Source organism: Falco peregrinus, chromosome 8, assembly GCF_023634155.1.
Source record: "Falco peregrinus isolate bFalPer1 chromosome 8, bFalPer1.pri, whole genome shotgun sequence".
NCBI classification, from domain to species: domain Eukaryota; kingdom Metazoa; phylum Chordata; class Aves; order Falconiformes; family Falconidae; genus Falco; species Falco peregrinus.
In genome coordinates, this window is record NC_073728.1 from 21,982,727 (window position 1) to 22,004,108 (window position 21,382).

The following is a 21,382-nucleotide window of genomic DNA, read 5'->3' on the forward strand; positions in this document are numbered from 1 at the left end:
CCTCCCGCCCGGCGTGCCGAGGTGGCTGCCGCCCCGCGCCCCGCTGGGCCCTGCCGCCGGGCCCTGCCGCCTGAGGCGAGGCCGGTCGCAGCGCGGGAACGCGCCGGGGTCGCCGGAGCGGCTGGAGGCCCCTGCCGTGCGCCTGCAGGTACACTAGCGCCTTCCAGACAGGCGTGCCCGGGGCTGGTGCCGGCCTTCCAGCAGGGCAGGCTCAGCAAGACCCCGGAAAATGGCCAAGGGAGCGGTAAACGAAGCGTCCGAAACAGTACGGGAAGGGCTTAGGGTTACTCTAGCAGCACCTGGCACACGTCGTTAGGCGCAGTAAAAAACTAAAAATGGGAATTTGGACCAACTGTATGTAAAAAAGAGTTCCTGATAATCCTGTCCCATAAGTCTGTATTACCAAAGTTAATTTAAAATCTTAAAAACAGGGACGTGAAAGTTCAGGACAATGCATAAAGCTGTGAGCATCTTCAAAATTCACTAAGACACAGAAGTACGTACCTCCTCTGAAGAGTTTTGGCTCAGACCAGTGGATACTGGAGTTGGTAACTGTACGTAACAGGAGGTAATGGAAGTCCTTGACTAGCTGAAAGCAGGAAAACAAATTTTCTCCTGAATTTCTAGAAAAAATTTCAAAAATTGAGAAATGGCCACCTGTGAGTTCTGAAATCCTGAAGAAGCTGGTGACTGCATTTCCGTTCAGTAAAAATCAACACCGTCTTCAGCACAGCGTGCTTTGATAAATCTCTTTTTCTACCCCTATGTGTCCAAGATTAATTTCATCTAGCATTTTTAATTTGTCTTAGGCATTATTATTTCATCCAAATGTACTTGACAGGTCAAAAGAGAAAAGTACGGCATCTTGTAAATGAAAAACCGTAGGATTTGCGAAATCCCCTTTACATGAATGTGGAATAGTTTTCTTCTGAAGTGGGAGATCAGATGCTGTGGAGTTCTTACATAGGTTTGCACAAGGCCTGAGATTCTTGAATGAGGTAAGTGCCACTCTTTGAGATCATCTGACAGGGTTTGGGTCTCGCTCTGTTACTTGCGTGCCTGTATAGACTGTAACTAAGGTGATCTGGATTTGCAAGCAGAATGGGTGCAGGAGCTGTTCCAGTTACAAATCTTAGAGTTAGAAAAATTGTTACAAATCCAGTTAAAAATTTTACATGCTATTTTTCTAAAACACTACATACCTATAATAAATAAAGCAGGGGCTATTTTATTAGTTTGAATGAGTTCCCTATTCATAAGCATTCAATGTATGAGGTACACATGTGATCAACAACAGACAAGTAAATAAACAAAACCTTTGATAGCCACAGAACAGCTGTGGTCAAATTTGGTCATGGTAATAGTCCTGGTTGTGAACAATCTAAGATTATTATTCTATATAAATGTTATTATCAATGGTGGTGAGAAAAGGTCTAGAAAGATGACCTGAAGCTGTATGTATACAATGTAAGCAATATACATGTTACATGTTAGATTTGTGTTCCAGAATACTTTTTTTTTTTTGCAAGGCATAAAAAACTATAGTGTAATATAAAGCAACATTAATTCCAGTACAGTGAATCCAAACTCTTGAACTTGACCTTTCCAGAATGTCAGTCCCCTTGTGATCTTTCTAGGCATGGAAGACTTTTTTTCCCCTCAGAATATGTCATGTAAATATTGATTTATTAGCATGACCTTAACAATCAAGATGACCTTGAAACTGTTAAAGTTATTATTTTTATCTCCTTTGGAAGGTCTAACTGGCTGGACTTCCCCCTTTCTCCCTGCATTTCCTGACATCTCGGCCCGTGGGAAATGCTCTGTGTCGGGACATAGGTGCAGGGACGGACACGGAGGACCGAGGCAGGCGCAGGCGCTTGTTCTGAGCCCGCAGTCCCCATCCGCGGCTGGAACGCACCTCTTGTGGGAAAAGGGCTTCCCAGATCGTGTCCTGCGGGCGCAGGGAGGTCTCGGCAGTCGCGCAGACAGCACCGATTCCTGTGCGTGCCTGTTTAGCCCTGCCGGGTGCCGGACTTTGCCGTCCCAGTAGCCCTGGCTTAGGGCAGCGGCAGCAGGCGCCGCACACTCCGCGGGGCCGACAGCCGGTGCGGCGGCCTGGGCCTGCCGGCAGCTCGACCGTGCCCCCGCCCGCCCCGCCCCAACTCCCGCGCCGCCGGCCGCCCCGCAAGCCGCCGCCACTTCTCCGTCGGGCGTGAGGCGAGGGCGGCCGGGGCACCGCCCGGCTCTTGCCCGCTGCCGGCCCGCGGGAAAGAGGGCAGGCTGGGCCGCGGCCGAGCCAGGCGGTTCCGGGGGTCGTGCTCGCCGCTGCCTGGCGCCTACCCGCGGCGCGCTGCGGGCCCAACCGGGCCGCTTGCCCTCTGCCTGGGGGCGGGGCCAGCGCGGCCCTGGCCGCCCCCTCCCCGCCCGCCGCCCCGCGGCCCGTGTGGCGGCTCGGCGCCCTGCCCCGCTCTTGCAGAAGCGCTTCTGGGTCACGGTGGCCCCGCGGGGGAGCAGGCGCCGGCCCGTGGTGAGCTGGCGGCGGGCGGAGGCCGGGCGCCAGGCAGGTCGCTAGGCAGGCCGCTAGGCAGGCCGGGCCGCTGCTGGGCCGCCGCTGGGCCGCCTGACAGCGGCGTGGTGCTGCCCGCGGCGTGGCTCACGGAAACTGAGGCGGATTTGGCAGAGGTGAAAGACCTGCACGGCACAGGCCACCTGCACGGCACAGGCAGCTCTCTTAACACTTCCTTGCTTAAACCTTTAATACTTTCTATACGTGGGGAGTGGTGGGTGTCCGCGTTTTCTGCTTTGTGGAAGACTTCCTGGCTCGCTGTAGTTTGTAAGCCATGAGCATGCTTACTGTGTTTCAACTGTTAGGAAATTATGCTAAAGAATTTCTTGTCCTTTTAGTGTATATTTTGCATGATAAGTAGAATACTTTAGAAATAGTTCCTTAAGTACATACAATTTCCCTATTTTTAATCTATCTATGTTTTAATATGTGTGTATTTGTAAGTTTCAAAACATCTAGTGTTTCCTATTTGCTTCCTTTTTATGATACTAGAATTAATTGCAATTTAAAATTGCATACAGGCTTGTGATAAATCACTTACATCTGCTAAATACTTCCAGAAAGAGAAATACTTGGAAACTTCCTGCAGAGTGTTTTAGATGGAGATCCTGGTTCCCAGTCATTAGGATAGGGGATGCAGGGTCCGCTGCAGCACGAGTAGGGGAAAGGATGTGTTACCTGGGCTAACAAGCAAATTATATGAGCATGAAGTTTTTATGTTCTCTTCAGGTATCTACTTCATCCTGGTTTCTGGCAGCTTAGTTTGCCAGTACTGTGGGGACTAAGTATCAATATGCTCTCAGAAGTTTTTGTCTGATGCTGTCTTAATTCTCTATAACAGGATTAAGAAAAAAACCCTGTTTGCAGCTAGAACTCTGGACACGGTCATACAAAAAGGTTAAAAATTTGTGCTATTTTTCATGCTGTGCTTTACTATCAAATCATTGTAGGGGAGATGCTTTTTTCCTCTTTAAATTAAGTAGTTTCAATAACTGGTAACTCTGTATTGCAGCTTCTCCTTAGAAGCTGTTGGTAGAACAGTCAGTCACTTCCGCTTTTGATTATTGTTACTGTATCTGGTTGGCTCCATCAACATGAATCTGCATGGCAAAAGGGAACAGAAGAAGTATTTTCAGTCAACTGGAAAATCTGTAGGGTAAAAAAATTGTCAAATGTTCTGGTAAATGTGGTTGATCTAGTACTTGAGACTGTGGAAGATTCCTAGACTGTGATTTAACAGTGGCTTGACCAACCTTTGATCTGTATTTCAGCTTATTATATACATATTATAAAATCTCATGAGAAGACCCAGCTACTTCTAAAAGTGTGTGGCTGCATACTAAGAGGGAAAAGCCAAAAATACTTTTTATGGAGATTACATGGAATAAATACTGTCACACAACTGTTCTCAGTGATGAAGTGAAATAAATTCTTTGTAAAGACAGCTGCCATATGGAACAAATAGAAGCAATAAAAGCAATCTCTAAAAAGGGACCATAAAGCAAATTATTATTATAAAAGGTACTTAATGTATAATATCTAGGAGATTTGCATCTTTTATTTTTGTATGCTTTTATTTTGCACAGGGAAGAAAACATTTCACATTACAACATCAAAATTAAAATGACTTCATTTTAGCTTTCCTTGTATCTGCCCCAGTGTCAGCAACAGCAGTGCAGTACAATATGTCATTTGACTTTTTATTCTGTGAAGGTGACTGTGCAGACATCAGAAGAAATCCAGCTATATCTAATTTTGTGGAATGGTTTCACTACCTGACATAGACTGCCCAAATAAGTTTTTTTCTTTCTCAGTAGACCTAGTATGTGCTGCTGCTGTTGCCTGGATAATGTTGCACTGATGGAATCATGCCTACAGTTGAAGAGCATTCAAGTTTGCTGAAGGTTCAGTATGTTGATAATTTTTGTTGTTAATGGTTATATCTCCTAAAGCAAGACTTGCAGATTTTTCAGTGGTCTCTGTGTTAAGGGAATTTGATGGGTCTTTTTTGTTGTACCGTGACATTTACCAGCAGTAGTTTGTGTTCTGCAGCTTGGAAACAGTTTTGTAGGTTGTGGAATACACGTGTGCTAGCACTGTGTACAAATTGGGGGATATATTAAGAAAAAAAGTCAATACTTACCAGATTTCAATAGATAAAGCTGTAACTGCCACTAGAATTTGGGGAATTATGTTACTTTTCTTTTGTGCAGTGGGTGATTTCAGCTGATGCGTTGCGACCGATCCTGTATTACAAAGGTGGTCAACCTTCCTGACTAGAAGCCACATACCAAAATTTTTATGTGTTTACAAGACATAGACCACATCTCTTTTGTAAGAGAGCAGAGCAGGAAGGAAACTCTGGGAGAGGCTTGTAGACAGGGTACAGTAGATATCACTGTGGGATGGATGCATCTAGAGAGCCAGAGGAGTCCAGTGATGCCAGCTCAGGAGCTCTTGCCACTTTATTTCCTTTTACCACCAATAGTTGTGTTTTCTGGGAGTACCTGGACCCAAGTTTGGGATTATGAAGTGGCCTAGTGAGAGCAAGCCTCACTTGACTTAGTCGTGCAGTGCCTGCATGTTAAAAAGCTCAGCTTTACCTTCTTGGTAGTAGCATGATAGCATACGTGCCTTTGAAAGGAGGGTTTCTAAATTCGAAAACTTGCCAAGTGAGCTAACTTTTCTTAGTGCTTGTGAGCCTGTCAGTGTTCATTGTTGGGAGCTTCTCTGGGAATAATCCAGGCTGTAGGTTCTTCTCAAGCTTATCTTACTCAGAACATTAAAAGGTAGAGATGTTGATTTTCAGCTAGAAGTTGTGACTGTACTTAACTGCTTTAATTCTGTCTCATTACAGGTACCTCAAAATTGAATTCTTCTTAATATAGTGACCATACAGGATGAAAGAAGAGCGATCCTCTGTTTTTCAAATACATGTGTTTGTTCTTCATAACAACATGGTTTACTGTGAAAACTGAAAGAAGGATCTTTTTGAAAACTGTCTTTAAGGATAGCTGGTAGGCATAGCAAAATGCTTTGTTTGAGGCAGGTTTGCCTGCATACACTGAGACTTTACCAAGCTCGAACTCTGAGTAGCGATCTGCTTTTGAGCCAGATAAATAGCTGCACCCATGAAGATGAAGTGTTCAGCCTTGTTGAAAGGAACAAGACCAGGCTTTCTGAAAAACATGTGGGAATTGCGTTAAACGTCCTGTGGCAATTGCAAAAGAAGAGGCCACTACTCTTAAGGACTAGTGACTATATAAGAAATCACTCCCAGTTTCTTACTCTTTGCATTTTAGCAGAAAACAAGGTGGAACACATGGAAGATGAGGCCGTAGTGGACACCCTATATAGTATTCTGAGGTAAGCAGCATTATTTTGGATCCCACATATATACATGTTGTATTTGGTAATAAAAAGAGATGGAATTTTCACTGCAGAGCCATCCTATAAGGAAACTGGGAGACAGCCCTGTCCCAGCTTCTGTACTTTTGACTGTGTGATGCAGATGACTTAATGTCTTGTGCTTCAGTTTTTGCGATGCAGGCAGAACTGATGTGTTTTGCACTCCCAGTAAACTGAATTGTGATTATTGATGCACAAATATTTATAATCTGTTTGAATGGAGGGAGCAATAGAAAAGCAAAACATTATTTATCATAACAAAAGGACATATCTTATTTCTTTATAAATGCTGAAGCAAACTTCAAACTTATGTCTTGCTTCTGAAGGCTCAATGTTGAAGGCCATGATTCTCTGACAGATGTGCTTGTTACAGAAGCATGGAAAAGACTGGAAAGGTAAGTGCTGTATTGCTACGCTTTGTGAAAAGTTGCAAGCGTGATTTGCTTCACGTGAGGCTACAGAGTTCTCAAAAAGTATTTACAAGATGTTTTAAATGTTACCTATTTCAAATATCAGTTATGTTTTTTGAAGGTTTCGGGTATTATTTTTATACATACAGAGGCCTTGAGTATTGATGGATGTTGGGACACAAATGCTTGAGAGATTCAGATACTCCAACAACAGGGACCAACAATTAAGGTTTTTAAATACATGGTCTGTGTAAATTTCTGTGTTTGAAGTAAATTGCAAGTTTTAATATTTACAGTTGTATCTTAGTGCTTGCTGTCCAACTTTTAAACGGTTTATATTGTAATTTTCATTCTTTAATCTCAGGTTAATGGCAGAAGGAATCTAGTGTCGGTCTTGGCACTAGCATCACAGGCTTGCCTCTCCCAGCTTAACCCCTGGGGCATCTTGACAAGTAGATCAATTCAGTATAGCTTGAACACAAAATGATATTCAGGTAGTACATTGCTTGCATTCATTTTAGCTATTTCACATCATTGCTTGACTATGTAATCTTCATAGATTTCTTAAACTGCTCTGGTTAAATGAAGAAGTTCTGTTTTTTTTAGAGCTCCATATGAGCAATATTCTTTAATATGAAGTACATAGGTGTTTTGGCTAAGTCTGTGCTATCACTATAGGTGACCAAATAGAAAATGCTTAGGTAACTTGTTTCCTTGTTTTGTATTTTGATTATAACCTTGTCTTTTATGTAGTTGTTGAAGTAGATTTTTGTCTTCAGGTATTCACTAGAATTAAAAGGGAAATACTCTTTCTTTGATGTCTTGGCAGGCTTAGTTTGCCAGTTCTGTCTAAATTTGCACTATGTTTATACAAGCAACGCAGACATCGCAGTCCTGTAATTGGCAAAGTAGCTCATATTGTGGACGTGAAGCTGGATTCTATACAGGATATAAGGTAAGTGTCAGAATGAAATTGAGTAACAGGAGAAGCAATATGTCACAATTGCTGGGCTGCCTTTGCTTAACGGTTTTCCTTTTTTTCAACTAGAGGTTGTTTTTCTGCTGTTTGGGGTTTGTGGGAAAGAGGTGATTTGTATTCGGGTGTTGATTTTCATGGACAGGTCTGCTTAGGTGAATGCATTTTTCCAATGATTTTGTGTAGAATTTCTTTATAACCCATTTAAACACTGACTTAAAATTAATCTTCCACTTACAGGGGAAAAAACGGCAGATATTGCTTTACCCTGGTTCTAAATTTTACACGGACTTTTTTGAGAATTTAGAGGCTATTGACTCACCAAAAGATATTTCGCTTCCTTGACATTGGTAGTTTCTCTGCTGTGACATGGTTTTAGTTTATACAACTGTGAATAGCAATAAGGAGTCTTCAAGAAATGTTATTTTTATTTATCTTCAGAGAATTTTGGGGTTTTTTGGTCAGGTTGAATTAACCAATTCTCTTGCTAGCATATCTAGTGCGTTACCCTAATAGTAAAATTACTTAAAACCCAGCCCTAGTCAAAGAAGTCCAGGCTTCTTTTTCTTGCCTCTGTTTCCCTGGACCATTACAGCAAAGGCTGCTCTTGCTTTTTTTTACTTTACACAGCACCAGCAGTCACAACATTGTATTTTTGTGGATGTGAGGAACCTGCTTATGAAACTCACTGAATGGGACTGCATTTCTTTACAGAAATTACCCTCCCTGTGGTCATAAGTTTTATTCCCCTAGGAAGGGTTTCTTTCTTTAGGAGTGACAATGACTCTTCTCCCCATTCTGTTACTTGAGAATTGTTTAGGTTCCTTTATTTTCCATTGAACATTAAAGATCTTTTTTGCAAATTAGAATCAGGCAAGTCAGGGCCTTGCCTTAGGCAAAATGCTTTCATTGCATACAACTTTGTAAGGGATGGTTGAAAAATCCCAATTGTTTCAGAAATTCACTGAAAGTGGAATTTTTGCTTTAGTAGGAGAAATAGGTTTTGCTCATTGTTTTTTCTGCATTAGATTTAAAATTCCTTTTTATGCAGAAGCCATCAATACCCTAACATTCCTTTCTTTGCATAGTCTTATTTAAGAAATCTAAAATTTATTACTCATGTTCAACGTTTAAGTGTAAAATCTTTTAAATTTTTTAGGATCTTGTCAGTTTTGATGATCAGCATATCTGATGTTATCTCACAGAGTTTTCGAGATCGATTACTACACAAGGCTGGACAGCTCTTGGAAGAAAAGGATGCCGTCCACTTCAGCTATGCCAAAAGAGTACTACAGTTTCTTCAAAATGTTAAACTGAGATACCATCATCCATTGCTAGAAAAATGCAACCAGATTTTCCTTAAAAATGCCTCTGGTCTTGATATACGCAGTGTTAGTCTTATTCTTGGACTGTACGAGCAGCTGGGTTTTGACAGTGCTGAATTCCGCTTGGTTGCTAAACAGCTGCTATCTGAAACTATAAATGATCATTATGATCCTGAAACCTTTGCAAAATTATTTTTTACTCTTGGGCCTATGGCAGGATCCAAGGTAAGGGAAAGGTAAGTTTATTAACAATTTTGTCTTATTTATGATATATACATAGTCTTGCACAGAAATTAAAAATGTACTGCTGGTTGGAGGAATTTCTGAGCCTATCTATGAGCTAAGCATTTGGTTTCCTAGTTTGGAGCTTTGTAGCAGTGTGTTATTAAATTATTCATACTGTCATAGCAGTTTGTCTTAAAACAGTTGCATAGAAAGCTAGATACAGTCAAGGGGTATGTGAATGCTGTTATGCAAGGTGATCTTGTAGCTTTGTCTCTTAAGACTACAGCCTTCCTTTCACAGTGGATGGTAGTAAAAAAGCTTTCTGTCTTTCCCCTGAGAAATACACATGCAGTGGTATGTGTTGCTTTTTCCTTTTTAAGACTGGCAGTAGCTGAAACAGCCTGAGCCTTGTCTTGTTCCAGTTTGCTGTACATCATATTCTATATGAAAGGTTGTCAGCAGGGAACACTTCAGCGTTTATTTTGCAATTAGAGCATAATGTTGTGTGGCAGATTTTTCTCTGCCTGTGTTTCTTGTGCTACAGAGTCCTATTTAGGGGTGGTATTAGTCATGGGTCTCTCAAAGTGTGCAGTTTTAGGCGGGATTTGCTGTGTTAATTACAATTGGTCATATTTTCAGACTTTTCTTCATGAACATTCGCCTCTTCGGAGCTCTGGGATATACTGCAAGCCTGTGTTGGTTTTGCCATAGCTGACTTAGTTCCAAAAGCTTTTCCTAGATTTTTTTTTTCAATTTATTTTATTTTTCATAAAAATCAGTGCTGAGGTAGAAAAATTAATAGGCTTTATTTGCCCCAGAACCAGTTCAGCTCATGTTTGATTCTGTTATCGGTAGCTTGCTGATTGATTATGAATTGTTTAGTGTCTTAGAGTACCTTCCCTACTTTGTGTCTGCTTTCAGAATTATTGGACTGGCTAGTTTCTAGCATCAGGGCAGTATGTACTGATCTAACACACTCACATCTGGTTTATCTGTGCCATATAAATCAAGTGTTTAGGAGAAGGTCCACAGAACAAAGGTCTCTAATTTGGGGGAATTTGTTTTCCTGTATTTCCTGGAGTAGTCTATTGGTTCTTTCCCTCCTAGACAGAGAAAATGGCTGCAGTCTTTGCTGGAGATTTTCAACTGTTTTGCTTTGGAGAACAGATCTTTTCTTCTCATCTTTAGGTTACTAGTAACTGCAGAGCACATGGCAGAAGAATTTAGCAGTCACCAAGTATTGGTAATACTGAAGACGATGCAGAAAATGAAATGCAGAAATACTCATCTACTCAAAAAGTAATTTTTTTTTGTTACTACTAAGAATTTGTATTCTCTAGGTAAACTACTTCTGTTTAATATGGAAAACTATATAATATCCAGTAAATTGGAAGTAGAGAGTGTGTCACTTGCGTACATGTGCATATATACTATATATATAATGAGCTGTCACAGATTTTAGAATATCACAGTTTGACCCAGAAGTAATTGAGGCAGTTCAGGAATTTCATAGAAGGGCATTTTAACCCTACTGAGTTGATGTAATAGGATTTTTGGCTTGTTTACAAATACGTGATCCTGTTTGAGTAGATTTAGCCTCAAACAATTACTGTAAACTTGTGAGACAAATGAGAATGTAGTAAGTTGCAGAGAATGTGTCCTATCTAGGAAATCCTGTCACTGATGTGAATTGTTTCTTCATTGTGCCCTACTTTGAACTATCAAGTCTTGCATCTTTAAAAACCTGGGCCAGATTTTCTGCATTTGTAAACTGAACGTTGTTTATAGAGAGAGGTAATATCTTTCGTACAGTGAAGGGAAAAGCAGCTGAGGTTTTGGGCACAGAAGATGTAGCATCAGATATAAGTCACAGATGCAGCAGAGTTAAATGCAGCTTGTGAGCAGTAACTGGATTGAAAGTAGTTATGTGAAGCAAGTAGGCCCTTTGAAGAAAAAGGGCAAGGAGCAGAGCGGTATCGAAGGGAAGACCAGGTGAGTTCATGCTTGTTCTTGAATCTCCCTGTCTAAAGAAGATCTTAAGGTATTATCTTTCCCTACAAATCTAGCCCCCTCTTGCAGCTTTAGACCACCATAGTTGTAGCAACCTTTACTGTTCTGTAGCAACCTCACCATTATGCGAGTACCACGGTGCTGAAGCTGGTGTTGCTGTTCTAGTTTATCCCATTCTTGGTCTGCTCTAAATGTCAGGGATTTCAAAGTCTGCAATGGAAATTATTAGAGTGAAATAACTATTTTGCTGTGATGAGGGCTTTAATTTTGTAATTCACTAAGTGGAGAGAGCCTGCTGTGTCTTGGAACACTGTCAAAACTGGGGTGGAGAGGAGTGTAGGTGTGTGCAACCCTCCACCTGGATACTGTGCACTGCAGGACACCCCTTCTTCATGTGGGATGTGGGGTTTTGCAATATCTTCTGTGTTAGCATAATACCATGTCATTTTTTTCTCTTTGTATTCAGGATGACTTCTGTTCTGCACAAACATTTGGATAGCTATCATGTATTACAGTTGGTAAAGTTAACACAGTACTTGGTGGAGTTGCGTTGCCACAATCTGGAGCTCTTTGCCAAACTAAAAATGTTACTATATGGGTAAGTGTGTATTCTTGGAAATTTAGCATTTCAGTATTAAAGAATTGTCTACTTAGTATTTTAAATAACAAGCTAAAGATGTTAAATTGTTTTGTTTCCATAAAATATGAAAATATAACAAACTGTTAAAAGTATTTGATTCTATTAAACATGTAAATCATAGGATAGGAAGTGGATATTGTCTGGCCATAGACCTGATAGTATCTGTTAAAAGGTGTGATATCTTTTAAAAATACGTTTTTTTGCCCCTCACCCTTTGGCTGCTGCAGTATAATGACACCGAACAGGAAATTTTAACTGTTACTTTATAGGAAGGGTAGGTATTAATGTCATCTTCGATCTTTGAAGGAAAAAGAAATGAAAAATATACAGTAAGTATGCTATGTTTGGGATAAATGAAAGTGTGAAGCAGAAGTACTCTTCTTTTGAAGAACTGACTAGTTACTTCTCAGGGTTGTACAGTTGCAACACAGAAAGGGAAACAATTTCTGGAATTGTGGGAGAAGAGATTTGCCACTGTTGCTTTCATTGCTCAGCTGCTGTAGGAATGCAGTGCCCTGGCTGTGCATGTTTTTAGTGGATGATGCTTTCATGTTCCTCAGGCACCTCAGAACCTGGTGCTCTCCAGGACAGAAATCACGGAAACTATCTAGGCCCAGAAACCCACAGACTCCATTCACAGAGGTGGACCTTCTGCCCTTGCTAAGGACTTCTGTGTTTATCAGTAACACTTGAAGCCTCACCAGCTGACTGAGATGCTCCCTGTCATCTTCCCTTTTTCTGTTTTGAATAAATTAGAAGGAAGAAGTTAATCTCAATGAAAAAAGATGGTAGTCACTGACTGTGAATTTCCACCACATTGTTAATATTCTACTTATTTTATATATATATATAATATAGGTATTATATATCTACTTATTTTTATGATGTGCAGTTTTTGACTTTTAAAATAGAATTTTTGTGCCTGTAAAATATTTGTTTAAACATTTGCGCTTTGTCCGTACTGATGGTCTGTTTTTATTTCTGCCTCTCTTCCAGATTTTTAAAATCAAGTGTCATACCTGCTGATACTGCTGCAATAATTCGTGGTCTGGCCATGCTTCCTTCCTTTCAAGTGGAGGAAATCATTATAAACAAAGCAGCAGCAGTTCTGCCTCAGTGCAGGCTCCATCATTTGAATCGCATTGCTACAGCTCTTGTCAAATGGAATCATTATGACCAGTTGCACTGGCAAAAAAGTTCTGAGCTATGTGTAAAGCTTCTGCAAAAACTAAATGACTGTGGATTTCAGAGGCTTCAGAAAGGCAACAACTTAAATCTTCTGTTGGAAGAACTTACACATGTGAATGGAGAGTGGTTTGAAGAAGTCCTCACTGAGGAAACTATGGCCACGTGTCAGCGCTTGATAGACCAAATAACATGGGCAAATGTTCGACAGTTGTCTTTTTTTCTCATAAAAACAAACCACCGCTGTCCTTCATTACTTGACAGAATAGCTTGTGTGACTGTTGAAAATATAGACAAGGTATTACAGTTTTTCTTTCTGTACTGTGTAAATTATTCAGGAAGAAATTACAGGTTAGTAGTAAATGTGTTTCAAAGCACAATCCACACGATGTTTCTAAAAGTTTACTTCAGTCTACCTGATTTGGAGCTCATGATTTGCTGTGTTCACTGGAAGCTGTTTTGCTTCTATGTATATTATTTTGCACTTACTTCTCTTTAATTTTCCTTTCTTATTTTATTGTTCAGTCAGTTTGTGTTAGGTCAGCCATAATCCTTTGTGTTCAGGTTTATATTTGACCATCTTAAATACAAAAAAACTCTTTTACAAATAGTCACATCACACAGTGTATATTTTTACATTAGTCATTCTTGTGGGGATTTTCCCAACAGCCTGTCTTTTTGGTCAAAATTACTGCGTTTTCTTCCTCCCCACCCCACCCCCCTCCCCACTCTTCTCAATTGCATTTATATAGATGTTTGATTTTATTTTATGAGTTTAGTTTCTTTAAGACAAACCTTTTTAAAAGCTTCTTAAAGTCTAAGTATACAGAAAAACTTGTGTCATCCACATGAAACAGATACTGAGTTTTAGCCATAGCTGTAATTTTAATGATTTCTGGTGTTTGGGTTTTTTAATATATTTTTCTCCAGGAAAAGTTGACCAAAAATAGGTATCTAGAAAATGGGTTATCTAGACTTAAATCTCCCAATTCTGAATGAATTATAAACCCTGTTTTTATTGTAAAGCAATATTAGGATATGTTGCAGTGACTTAATTTAGGATCTCTTTTTTTTTTTTTCTAGATCCACCCCTCTGAAATCTATATTATTCTCTTCCTCTTCTCTGCTATGAATTATGACCCTCCTACCAATGAGGAGTTCTTTGAGAGTTGTATCCAATATCTTACTTCTAACTTGAGTAAGTACATTAGACAAAGATATTCTGACATCAAATAAATATAATTGGAAGCTATTATTTGTACTGAATAAAAATGGGAATAGAATGGGGGTGTGTGTGTGTGTTTTTTTTAAAAAAAAAAAAACCAAAACAAAAAAGTGTCTTATCACAAACACTGCCTACTGGGGTTAAAGCATGACAAAGAATCAATGTTTGCTTCTGTTGGGTTTTCTAGCTTCATTTCACCCTTTAAAAATTACTGTTGATTAGGGACTAGCAAGGTATCTTGAGCATAGTAAAAAGTAAGTCAAAATTCTGATTAATTTGCTGTGCTGTTATTGTATAGGATTGTTGTGGCATTCCCCAGGAATCATCATTTGGAGATAGGATACATTTTGTAATTCATCACAAAGAAATGGCTAAGTTGTAGAGGAAATGCGTAAGGACTTTTTTTTTTTTTTTTTTTTTTTTGGTTGATGATACAGCCACACAACTGTGAAAACTTGCTGTCTGCTAAAATATTGTGGAGTGACCTTTTTTAAAGCTAACTAGTTTCCTCCTGCAAAGACCTGGCAAGAGTTACTTTATGCTTTGGTGCAGTTAGCAGAGGTGGTCCTTAATCTACATATGTGTTCATTTAGTACGTTAAGAGAGAAAATTGATGATTCAGGAGGCCAGGGGGTGGGCATTGCAAATGCTTTCAACTTTGTTATGTGTTAATGTGGATTTCTGTTTGGTTTTTTTAAAGGTTGTTTTGAAACTTACCGCTTGGTGCTGCTTGGTCATGTTCTGGCAGTGGCTGGGTATTTTCCTCCAGTTCTGATAAGAAGGATATTTGATGTTTCTTTCCTAAGCAAATTGGATGCTCAACTTGCAGGTAGATACCTGTCACCCTGATGAATTTGATTATGTAGCATTTGGCATAAAATGGAATTGTAGACCTATATATGACTTGAGTAGAACTGCTCTTCGAACAATTCCATTTTCTGGAAAGACCCCTCTATATAATCTAGTCATTTTTTGAGTGCTAAAAGGGAAGGTAAAAACAAAAATTTGTGCTGTGTTTTCAAAGTACAGACTTGTATTCCAAATGAGAGGAGCTCATTTGAAACAAATTCTATAGTCAACTTACTGCACTCAGTATGTAATAATTCTTCAATTTTATTGGAAATAAAATTACATTAGTGTGGTATTTATTACTACAAATAGTCACAAAGTTCAAGAAATAATGTGGGGTTCTTGTCTCAAGAAATGAGTCCTGTCGCTCTCTTCTCTCTCGATAAGAGACTGAGTGTTTTTCTGACTGCTTCTTTCTACCAGTACATTGTTTGCTGTCAGTGTACTGTTGCCATTTTGCCTTCAATCAATTCATTAGAAATGAAACGATATAAGAGAGTTTAAATTGCTCCTTTCTTCTGTCTTGCTGTTGTGCAAAACTGTTATTTTTTCATTTCTTCCTCAGGTATTTTGAGAACCTTTCTAAGATTCTGCAGCATGAATTTTATAAATGCCGAAGTATACAAATATTTGCATCTCTAGTAGAGAATTCAGCGTTAGCTATTTGGTTCAGTGTATTGGGTTTCTCACATTGCAGTTCATACCTTTTTTATTTTGTTTAACTTAGTCCTGCCTGATACCGTAAAACAGAGGGTCCGCTTATGCCTCATGAAGTTGAACAGAGCAGTCTGTCTGGAATGCCCGGAGTTTCACATCCCTTGGTTTCATGAGCGCTACTGCCAAGGTGTCTTAAGTAACAGTAAGTAATTTAGGAGAGGAAAGGCCACCCTTGTTACTATTAACCTATTTTCAACAGTCTGCTAGACATTTCTTCTAAAATGCAAAGTTGGTATCTCCTCCACTAGTTCTATTGGGGAAGATCTGCTTTGCACTCCATTGAACTCAGCTACTTTATCTCTGAGACTGAAGGTGTTTAATGGAGCAAGGTATTAAACAATCTGCAACAGACAGAGAAGTGACAGATAGTGTGGTGTGCCTATAATAGATGCAAAATAAGTAAATATTTAAGTGTCTAAGCATGATTAAAAGCAAACAAAATCCAACAGGTGACACCTGAAACTGAAGTGTTTATAGTATGTGAATGAGAAAACCTGGGTTGGAAAGTCTGGAGTTGAAATTCATGCTTCATAGGCACCTGCCACTTTCCACCCAAAAGATGATCACATGGTTTTGGTTTCTGAACTATGATGGAATAACACCAGGTGTCTGTGGAAAAGTTTTATTTCAGTAGGTTGGATGTCAAAAATGAGGTGTCACAAAGTGCTATTTTCAAAACTTTGGCTGTGGAAGTTTTGATGTATGAATTCTTTATTTTGTCTTCGTAGGCAGTGGGCGAATACATCCACTGCGACAGCATGTTCACAGAATGCTGACAGAGATCTTAGGAGGAAGCCATTATGCAAGGATATCTGTTCTCACACCATACTGCTATGAAATAGGTGAGAAATTAATCCTCTCAGGATTGTTATGGAGACCTGTGGTATCACTATTATCACTAAGATTAGGAAGCCCCTGGGCATGTGGACATGAGATACTGCAAAGAAGAAATTGCTTTATAAAATACTGTTTCTAAGTTCTGCATAATATAAATAATGTAGGGGATCTCTAATTATGGTTATCACTTAGTTTTTCTACAAGTAAACACTGTACAGCTCAAATTCTTCCACTTTTTTTTTGTCAGTGAACAGATTTGTTGTGTTGTCTTGCAGATTTCGAGTGCGTTCTGGATGAAAATAAAAAGCCTTTTTCCTATGTGGCTCGGAATACACCGTTGGATGATGTGGAGGGAGCATATTTGCGACATGACATCGAAGATGAAGGGAGAAAGGCTCTGCCACCAGGAGCTCAGAGGTTAGTACGTCAAATTCTTGCAAGTTAGCTCTTCCAAGCTTCCAAGTTCAGATCAAGTTTTAGCCCATTTTTTTTGATGCTTATGCCCTGAATGGTTGTTGCAACCCTGAGGCTATTTATTTCTCTGTTCCTTTTTTGAAAGCCTTGTGAGTTTTAGCTTTCCTAGGTGTGGTGCGTTGACCCCAGCCGGTAGCTAAGCTCCTACCCGGTTGCTCACTCGCTCCTCTGCAGTGTGATGGGGGAGAGAATCTGGAGGGCAAAAGCAAGGAAAAACCCTCCTGGGATTGCAATTAAGATGGTTTAATAAGTGAGGAGAAGAAAGAATTAAATTTTAAAAAGGGAAAAGAAAACAATGGATGTAAAAGCAGTCACTCGCCACCAGACCAATGCTGGAGCAATGGCTTCTTTGGAAAAACTCTCTCCCATTTTATTGCTGAGCGTGATGTTATATGGTGTGGAATACCGCTTTGGCCAGTTGGAGGTTCCAGCTGTGTTGCCTCCCAACCTCTTGCCGATGTGAGCCTCTACACTGTGGGTGCAGAGTGAGAAACAGAAGGCCTTGTTGCTGTGCAAGCACTTTTCAGCAATAGTCAAAATACCGGTGTGTTACCAACACAGATTTGGTCACAGATCCAAAATACAGCACCATATGAGCTGCTGTGAAGACAAGGAACCTCGTCCCAGCCAGACCCCGTGCACTAGAGCAGACAGGCCACTCCTGAAATGTGTTTCATGAGACTGGAGTACTGTCTTTCCTCCCACCTCTTCAAATGTAAGCCCTGAAAATGCTGGTTAGCTGGTTTTGCCATTTGAACAAAAACAGAGGGAGGAAATTCTTTTTCTGAATCGTGTGAAGTTCAAGTATTTCTCGATCAATACGAGGAAAATGTTTTGTCCAGTTTCAGGAAGTTGTTTGACTTTCTTTTTTCTATGAATTGCCAGGTTTATCTAGTAGTAGTCTTGCAGCAGCTGTCAAAACTGAACTAGAAATACCACTTCTGGCTATTCAGATAGGACCTGAAAATAAATGCACATTTTTGTTGTTTGCAGAATTGCTTTGGAATTTCTTGATTCAAAAGCTTTTAGCAAAGATTCACATCATCTGAAAGGAGAACCTGCAGTGAAAAAGCGACACCTGGAGATGCTGGGGTACAGGGTAGTTCAGGTGAGCAGTCAGCAACATTTTATGTCCTTTCTGAGTTGTATTGATAGTGCAGATTGATACTTCAAGACATTTAAAGTATTTTTTAAGATTAGAGATAGTTTTAATAGTTACAAGCACCTACTGGGTGAGAGTGATTTTTGTATTTAGGGGGGAAGTTGCAAGCTGTTCTCAGGATGGTGTAGGGACTTCATAGAACTTGCACCTCCTCTTGAAAGCGGTTGCAGCAAAGAAGTCAAAACATCTCAGTCTTACCTTACTGCAGGCAAACTAGCAATCTCAGGGTAATGACTAAAAGGGAAAAAGTGAAACAAGTTTCAATTCAATTCATCAAAGATTCCTACGCTAGGAAAAAGATTGAATGTACCCTCCTTGAGTGATAGATGGTTACGGCAGCTGCAAGATGGAATATGGATGCTGTCTGTCTGCTGCAGTAATAGTGCTGTGACAGGGAATAGTGGCCAGGGATAATGCACAGCCATCAGCATAGAAATGTTTGGGTAATGGAAGCTCATGACTGCAGGTTTTCCTGCATATTTAATTACTCGCTCTTAATTTTATCTGGAGTTCTTCCTTAAGGTTATAGTTGTGTGGTTGGTTTCTTTTTACCAGGATAATCATCCTTTCGCGTGTTGCCCAGACAGCAAATGTTGTGCTACTGATAGACCATTCCAGTTTGATACATTGTTACAAACTATAGTGACCTTGGATTTTTCTCTGGATTTGGGTTTCGAAAGGTGGGAGATTGTATGAGTTGTCAGAGCCTGTATTGCGTGGGCACCTGCTTTACGTCTCTGCAATTATGCTGCTTTTTGGAAGCAAACTGCCTGTAGTTATATGAAAAAGAACCTTACACTGAGAAATTAACCTTTTCAGCACTAGAATAAGCCTAGCTTTTGGAAGGACACACAGGTGATAAAATACCTTCAAGTGGAGAACCAGAGCTGTCAGAGAGCCTTTGCTTGTAAGATGGTGTATGGTGTATACCAATATTAACACTCTGTATGATTCCATTCTACAGATTCCTCACTTTGAATGGTATTCTATGGTTCTGTCAACAAAAGGTGAACAGCTAGAATATCTGAGAAAGCATCTATATGGAATACAGTGATGTCAGACATGCAGTCAAAAGTACTTTTTATACAAACACTTTATGTACCATTACAGTTCCTGTAATCCTTTCAAATTTGTAAAACAAATTGTAATTGTTTCGAAAATCTCTTTAGCTGTGTGTCAACTGGACCAGAGGGCATCAGGAGATTTCATCCTCAATTTGTTGCAAAAGGCAGGTCACAGTGGGCCAGGAAGATGTGGTAAGGATGCTTAAAATCTCCCATTATCTGGAAGTCATTCTTTCAGTACACGAGCCTGTGACAGTTTTGCCATAAAATTACATTATTATCTCCTAAATAAATAGCACAGAGGCTTAGGCAGACATAAAACTGTCCAAAGAAAAAGTTGGAAATACTCTTGGCTGTGAGAGAGGAGGCAGCGGATCTACTGGAAACTATGTCTGTGCGCCAGCATGTGACAGAATGAGCAATAGGGATCAAACAGTATCTGTTCTGTGAAACCAAGAAACCGAAATGCAGATTTACTAAGAATAGGACTGCTATTCTAGCCATTCTGTTCCCAGCTTCCAGAACAGAGGTACTGTGGGTGGGGAGGGTGTTGTGCAGTGAGGAACCTCCAGCTGCTTCCACCCTGTGATGTGGCATGTGCAGAAGTATGGCTTGAGCCTTCTGGAATACCTTCACGTACATAAGATGACCAGTTCTAGAGGTCTGGCAGCCACCCAGACCCTTGAACCACCTATACTGCAGTTAAATGCAACTTGGAAGGGATACCTGAAAGATTTATACGTGATAAGGACAAAATAATGCTTGTGTTAGACATAGGCTGTTGTTAGCAACTGGATAATTAATTGAATTTATTATTATGGCATTATGCATTGGACTAGCCCCTGCTAACAGAAATAAAACAAAATTAGACAAACTGTCTAACCTGCCTGTTCTGTAAATAAGACAGTGTACAAAAGAACAAATTAAGCTGAAAATTGAAACCAAGAATCAAGACCAAGAAGAGTCTTTGGAGAGTGACAACAACCTTGGTTACTGGTGCTGAAAAATATTGCTGGTTTATCGTGTTGCAAAACCATCTGTGTTACTAGGCTTCCCGTGATGGTGCTCAGCCAGGGTTTGTGTCAAGAGGCATAAGGTACTGCGATGGAGAAGGAAAAAGTGGAAGAGCCAGGAGAAGGTTCTTTGCAGAGCAGTAACTGTAGAGCAGTTGTACTTCTGCGGATCAGCCCATTTTCAGCAGCAGCCATGCTGTGACCACAGCTGCCGTTACCTCGTGACGACTGCTAGCTCTGCCCATCTCTCACACACAACATACGGGCGTTTTCCTGCCTTTTTGGTAGAAGCAATAGATGTTCTTTTTGCCAGTTCCTTTAAAACCTGGCAGAGGTCAGCAACTGCATTTCTGGATTGACCGTTATGTACCTGGCTGTTGCGTTGGGGTTTTTTTAAACTACTCAGTAGTAGGAGAAGGTATTTTTATTAACTCAATACAAAGCAGGACACTACTGAAAAGCCAGGGGAAAACTGACAGAACTGATCTAAGCTGCAAGGTGCTTTTCTTCTGAGGCAGCCGTCACAGTTCTGGGATGACTGAAAAAACTAGTAGATGGTTGCTTATGCTATCAAATGGACAAGGGCTCCAGTACACAGAAGACGAGTGCTTTGAGGAAACATCATTGAAGACACAGCACATCGACTATATGCAGATTATATTTTGTATGAAATGGAGAAGACAATCATAAATAGAGGTTAGGATCTCAGAAGGTGAGCTACAAATCAGAGGGCTCTTGCATAACCCTGCTTCTGTACAGATGGCCTTCAGGGAGCAACCTTGGAGCGTAAGAAAGGTGGCGGGGGCTGTAGTGATCAGTCGTGGGTGGTCACGCGTTGAGCTGAACCCTGCTTTTCAGGTAGCCATCAGCCACTCTGTGCTAAGCCCAGTATCTTCAAGTTACGTGTGGATGAGTGTTGACAATGGGAAGAGGATTAAAACTTGCTACGAGTGGATTCAGAAAGGGCACCTAAGAAAAGCGATAGACGAGTATTTCAGTCAAATGTGCTGGTTTTGATCCTTTGCAGCCATTCTTTCTGAATTAAATCAGCAAGTGTTAGAGCAGATGGGCTGGTGTAAACCAGTGATGTAACTGGAGCCAATGAAAAGATGCTAAGAACAGCTGAAGATTTGGGTACTAAAGGGGAAAACAGAACAGATGTCCCACAGATTAAGTACCAGCATACAGTAACGTACTGAAATGAGCTGCGACGGCCGTGCCTTTGCCATACGTTTACCTCTGTCACCTAGGAGGGCAATGCAAGGGCTGATCTGATAGTTGGAAGTGCTGTTC

At 40.4% G+C, this 21,382-nt stretch overlaps 1 protein-coding gene across 18 annotated transcripts; it reads left to right on the forward strand.

The window, feature by feature from the left end:
• Positions 1-84: 84 nt before the first annotated feature.
• Positions 85-19,950, forward strand: FASTKD1 (FAST kinase domains 1). 18 transcript variants are annotated; one of them, XM_027786297.2, is made up of 17 exons: positions 2,562-2,685; positions 3,411-3,466; positions 4,384-4,473; positions 5,427-5,935; positions 6,304-6,372; positions 7,217-7,342; positions 8,523-8,924; positions 10,102-10,212; positions 11,390-11,521; positions 12,560-13,046; positions 13,832-13,946; positions 14,674-14,802; positions 15,550-15,681; positions 16,268-16,381; positions 16,652-16,793; positions 17,844-17,958; positions 18,977-19,950. In XM_027786297.2, exons 4-17 carry the CDS (start codon positions 5,601-5,603, stop codon positions 19,064-19,066), a joined length of 2,499 nt encoding a protein of 832 aa, XP_027642098.2. In that variant the 5' UTR covers positions 2,562-2,685; positions 3,411-3,466; positions 4,384-4,473; positions 5,427-5,600; the 3' UTR covers positions 19,067-19,950. The 18 variants fall into 18 exon arrangements, with proteins under 18 accessions (XP_027642100.2, XP_027642101.2, XP_055668741.1 ...); XM_027786296.2 differs by having other exon boundaries at positions 4,387-4,473; XM_027786299.2 differs by lacking the exons at positions 2,562-2,685; positions 3,411-3,466 and adding an exon at positions 85-998.
• Positions 19,951-21,382: the final 1,432 nt, after the last annotated feature.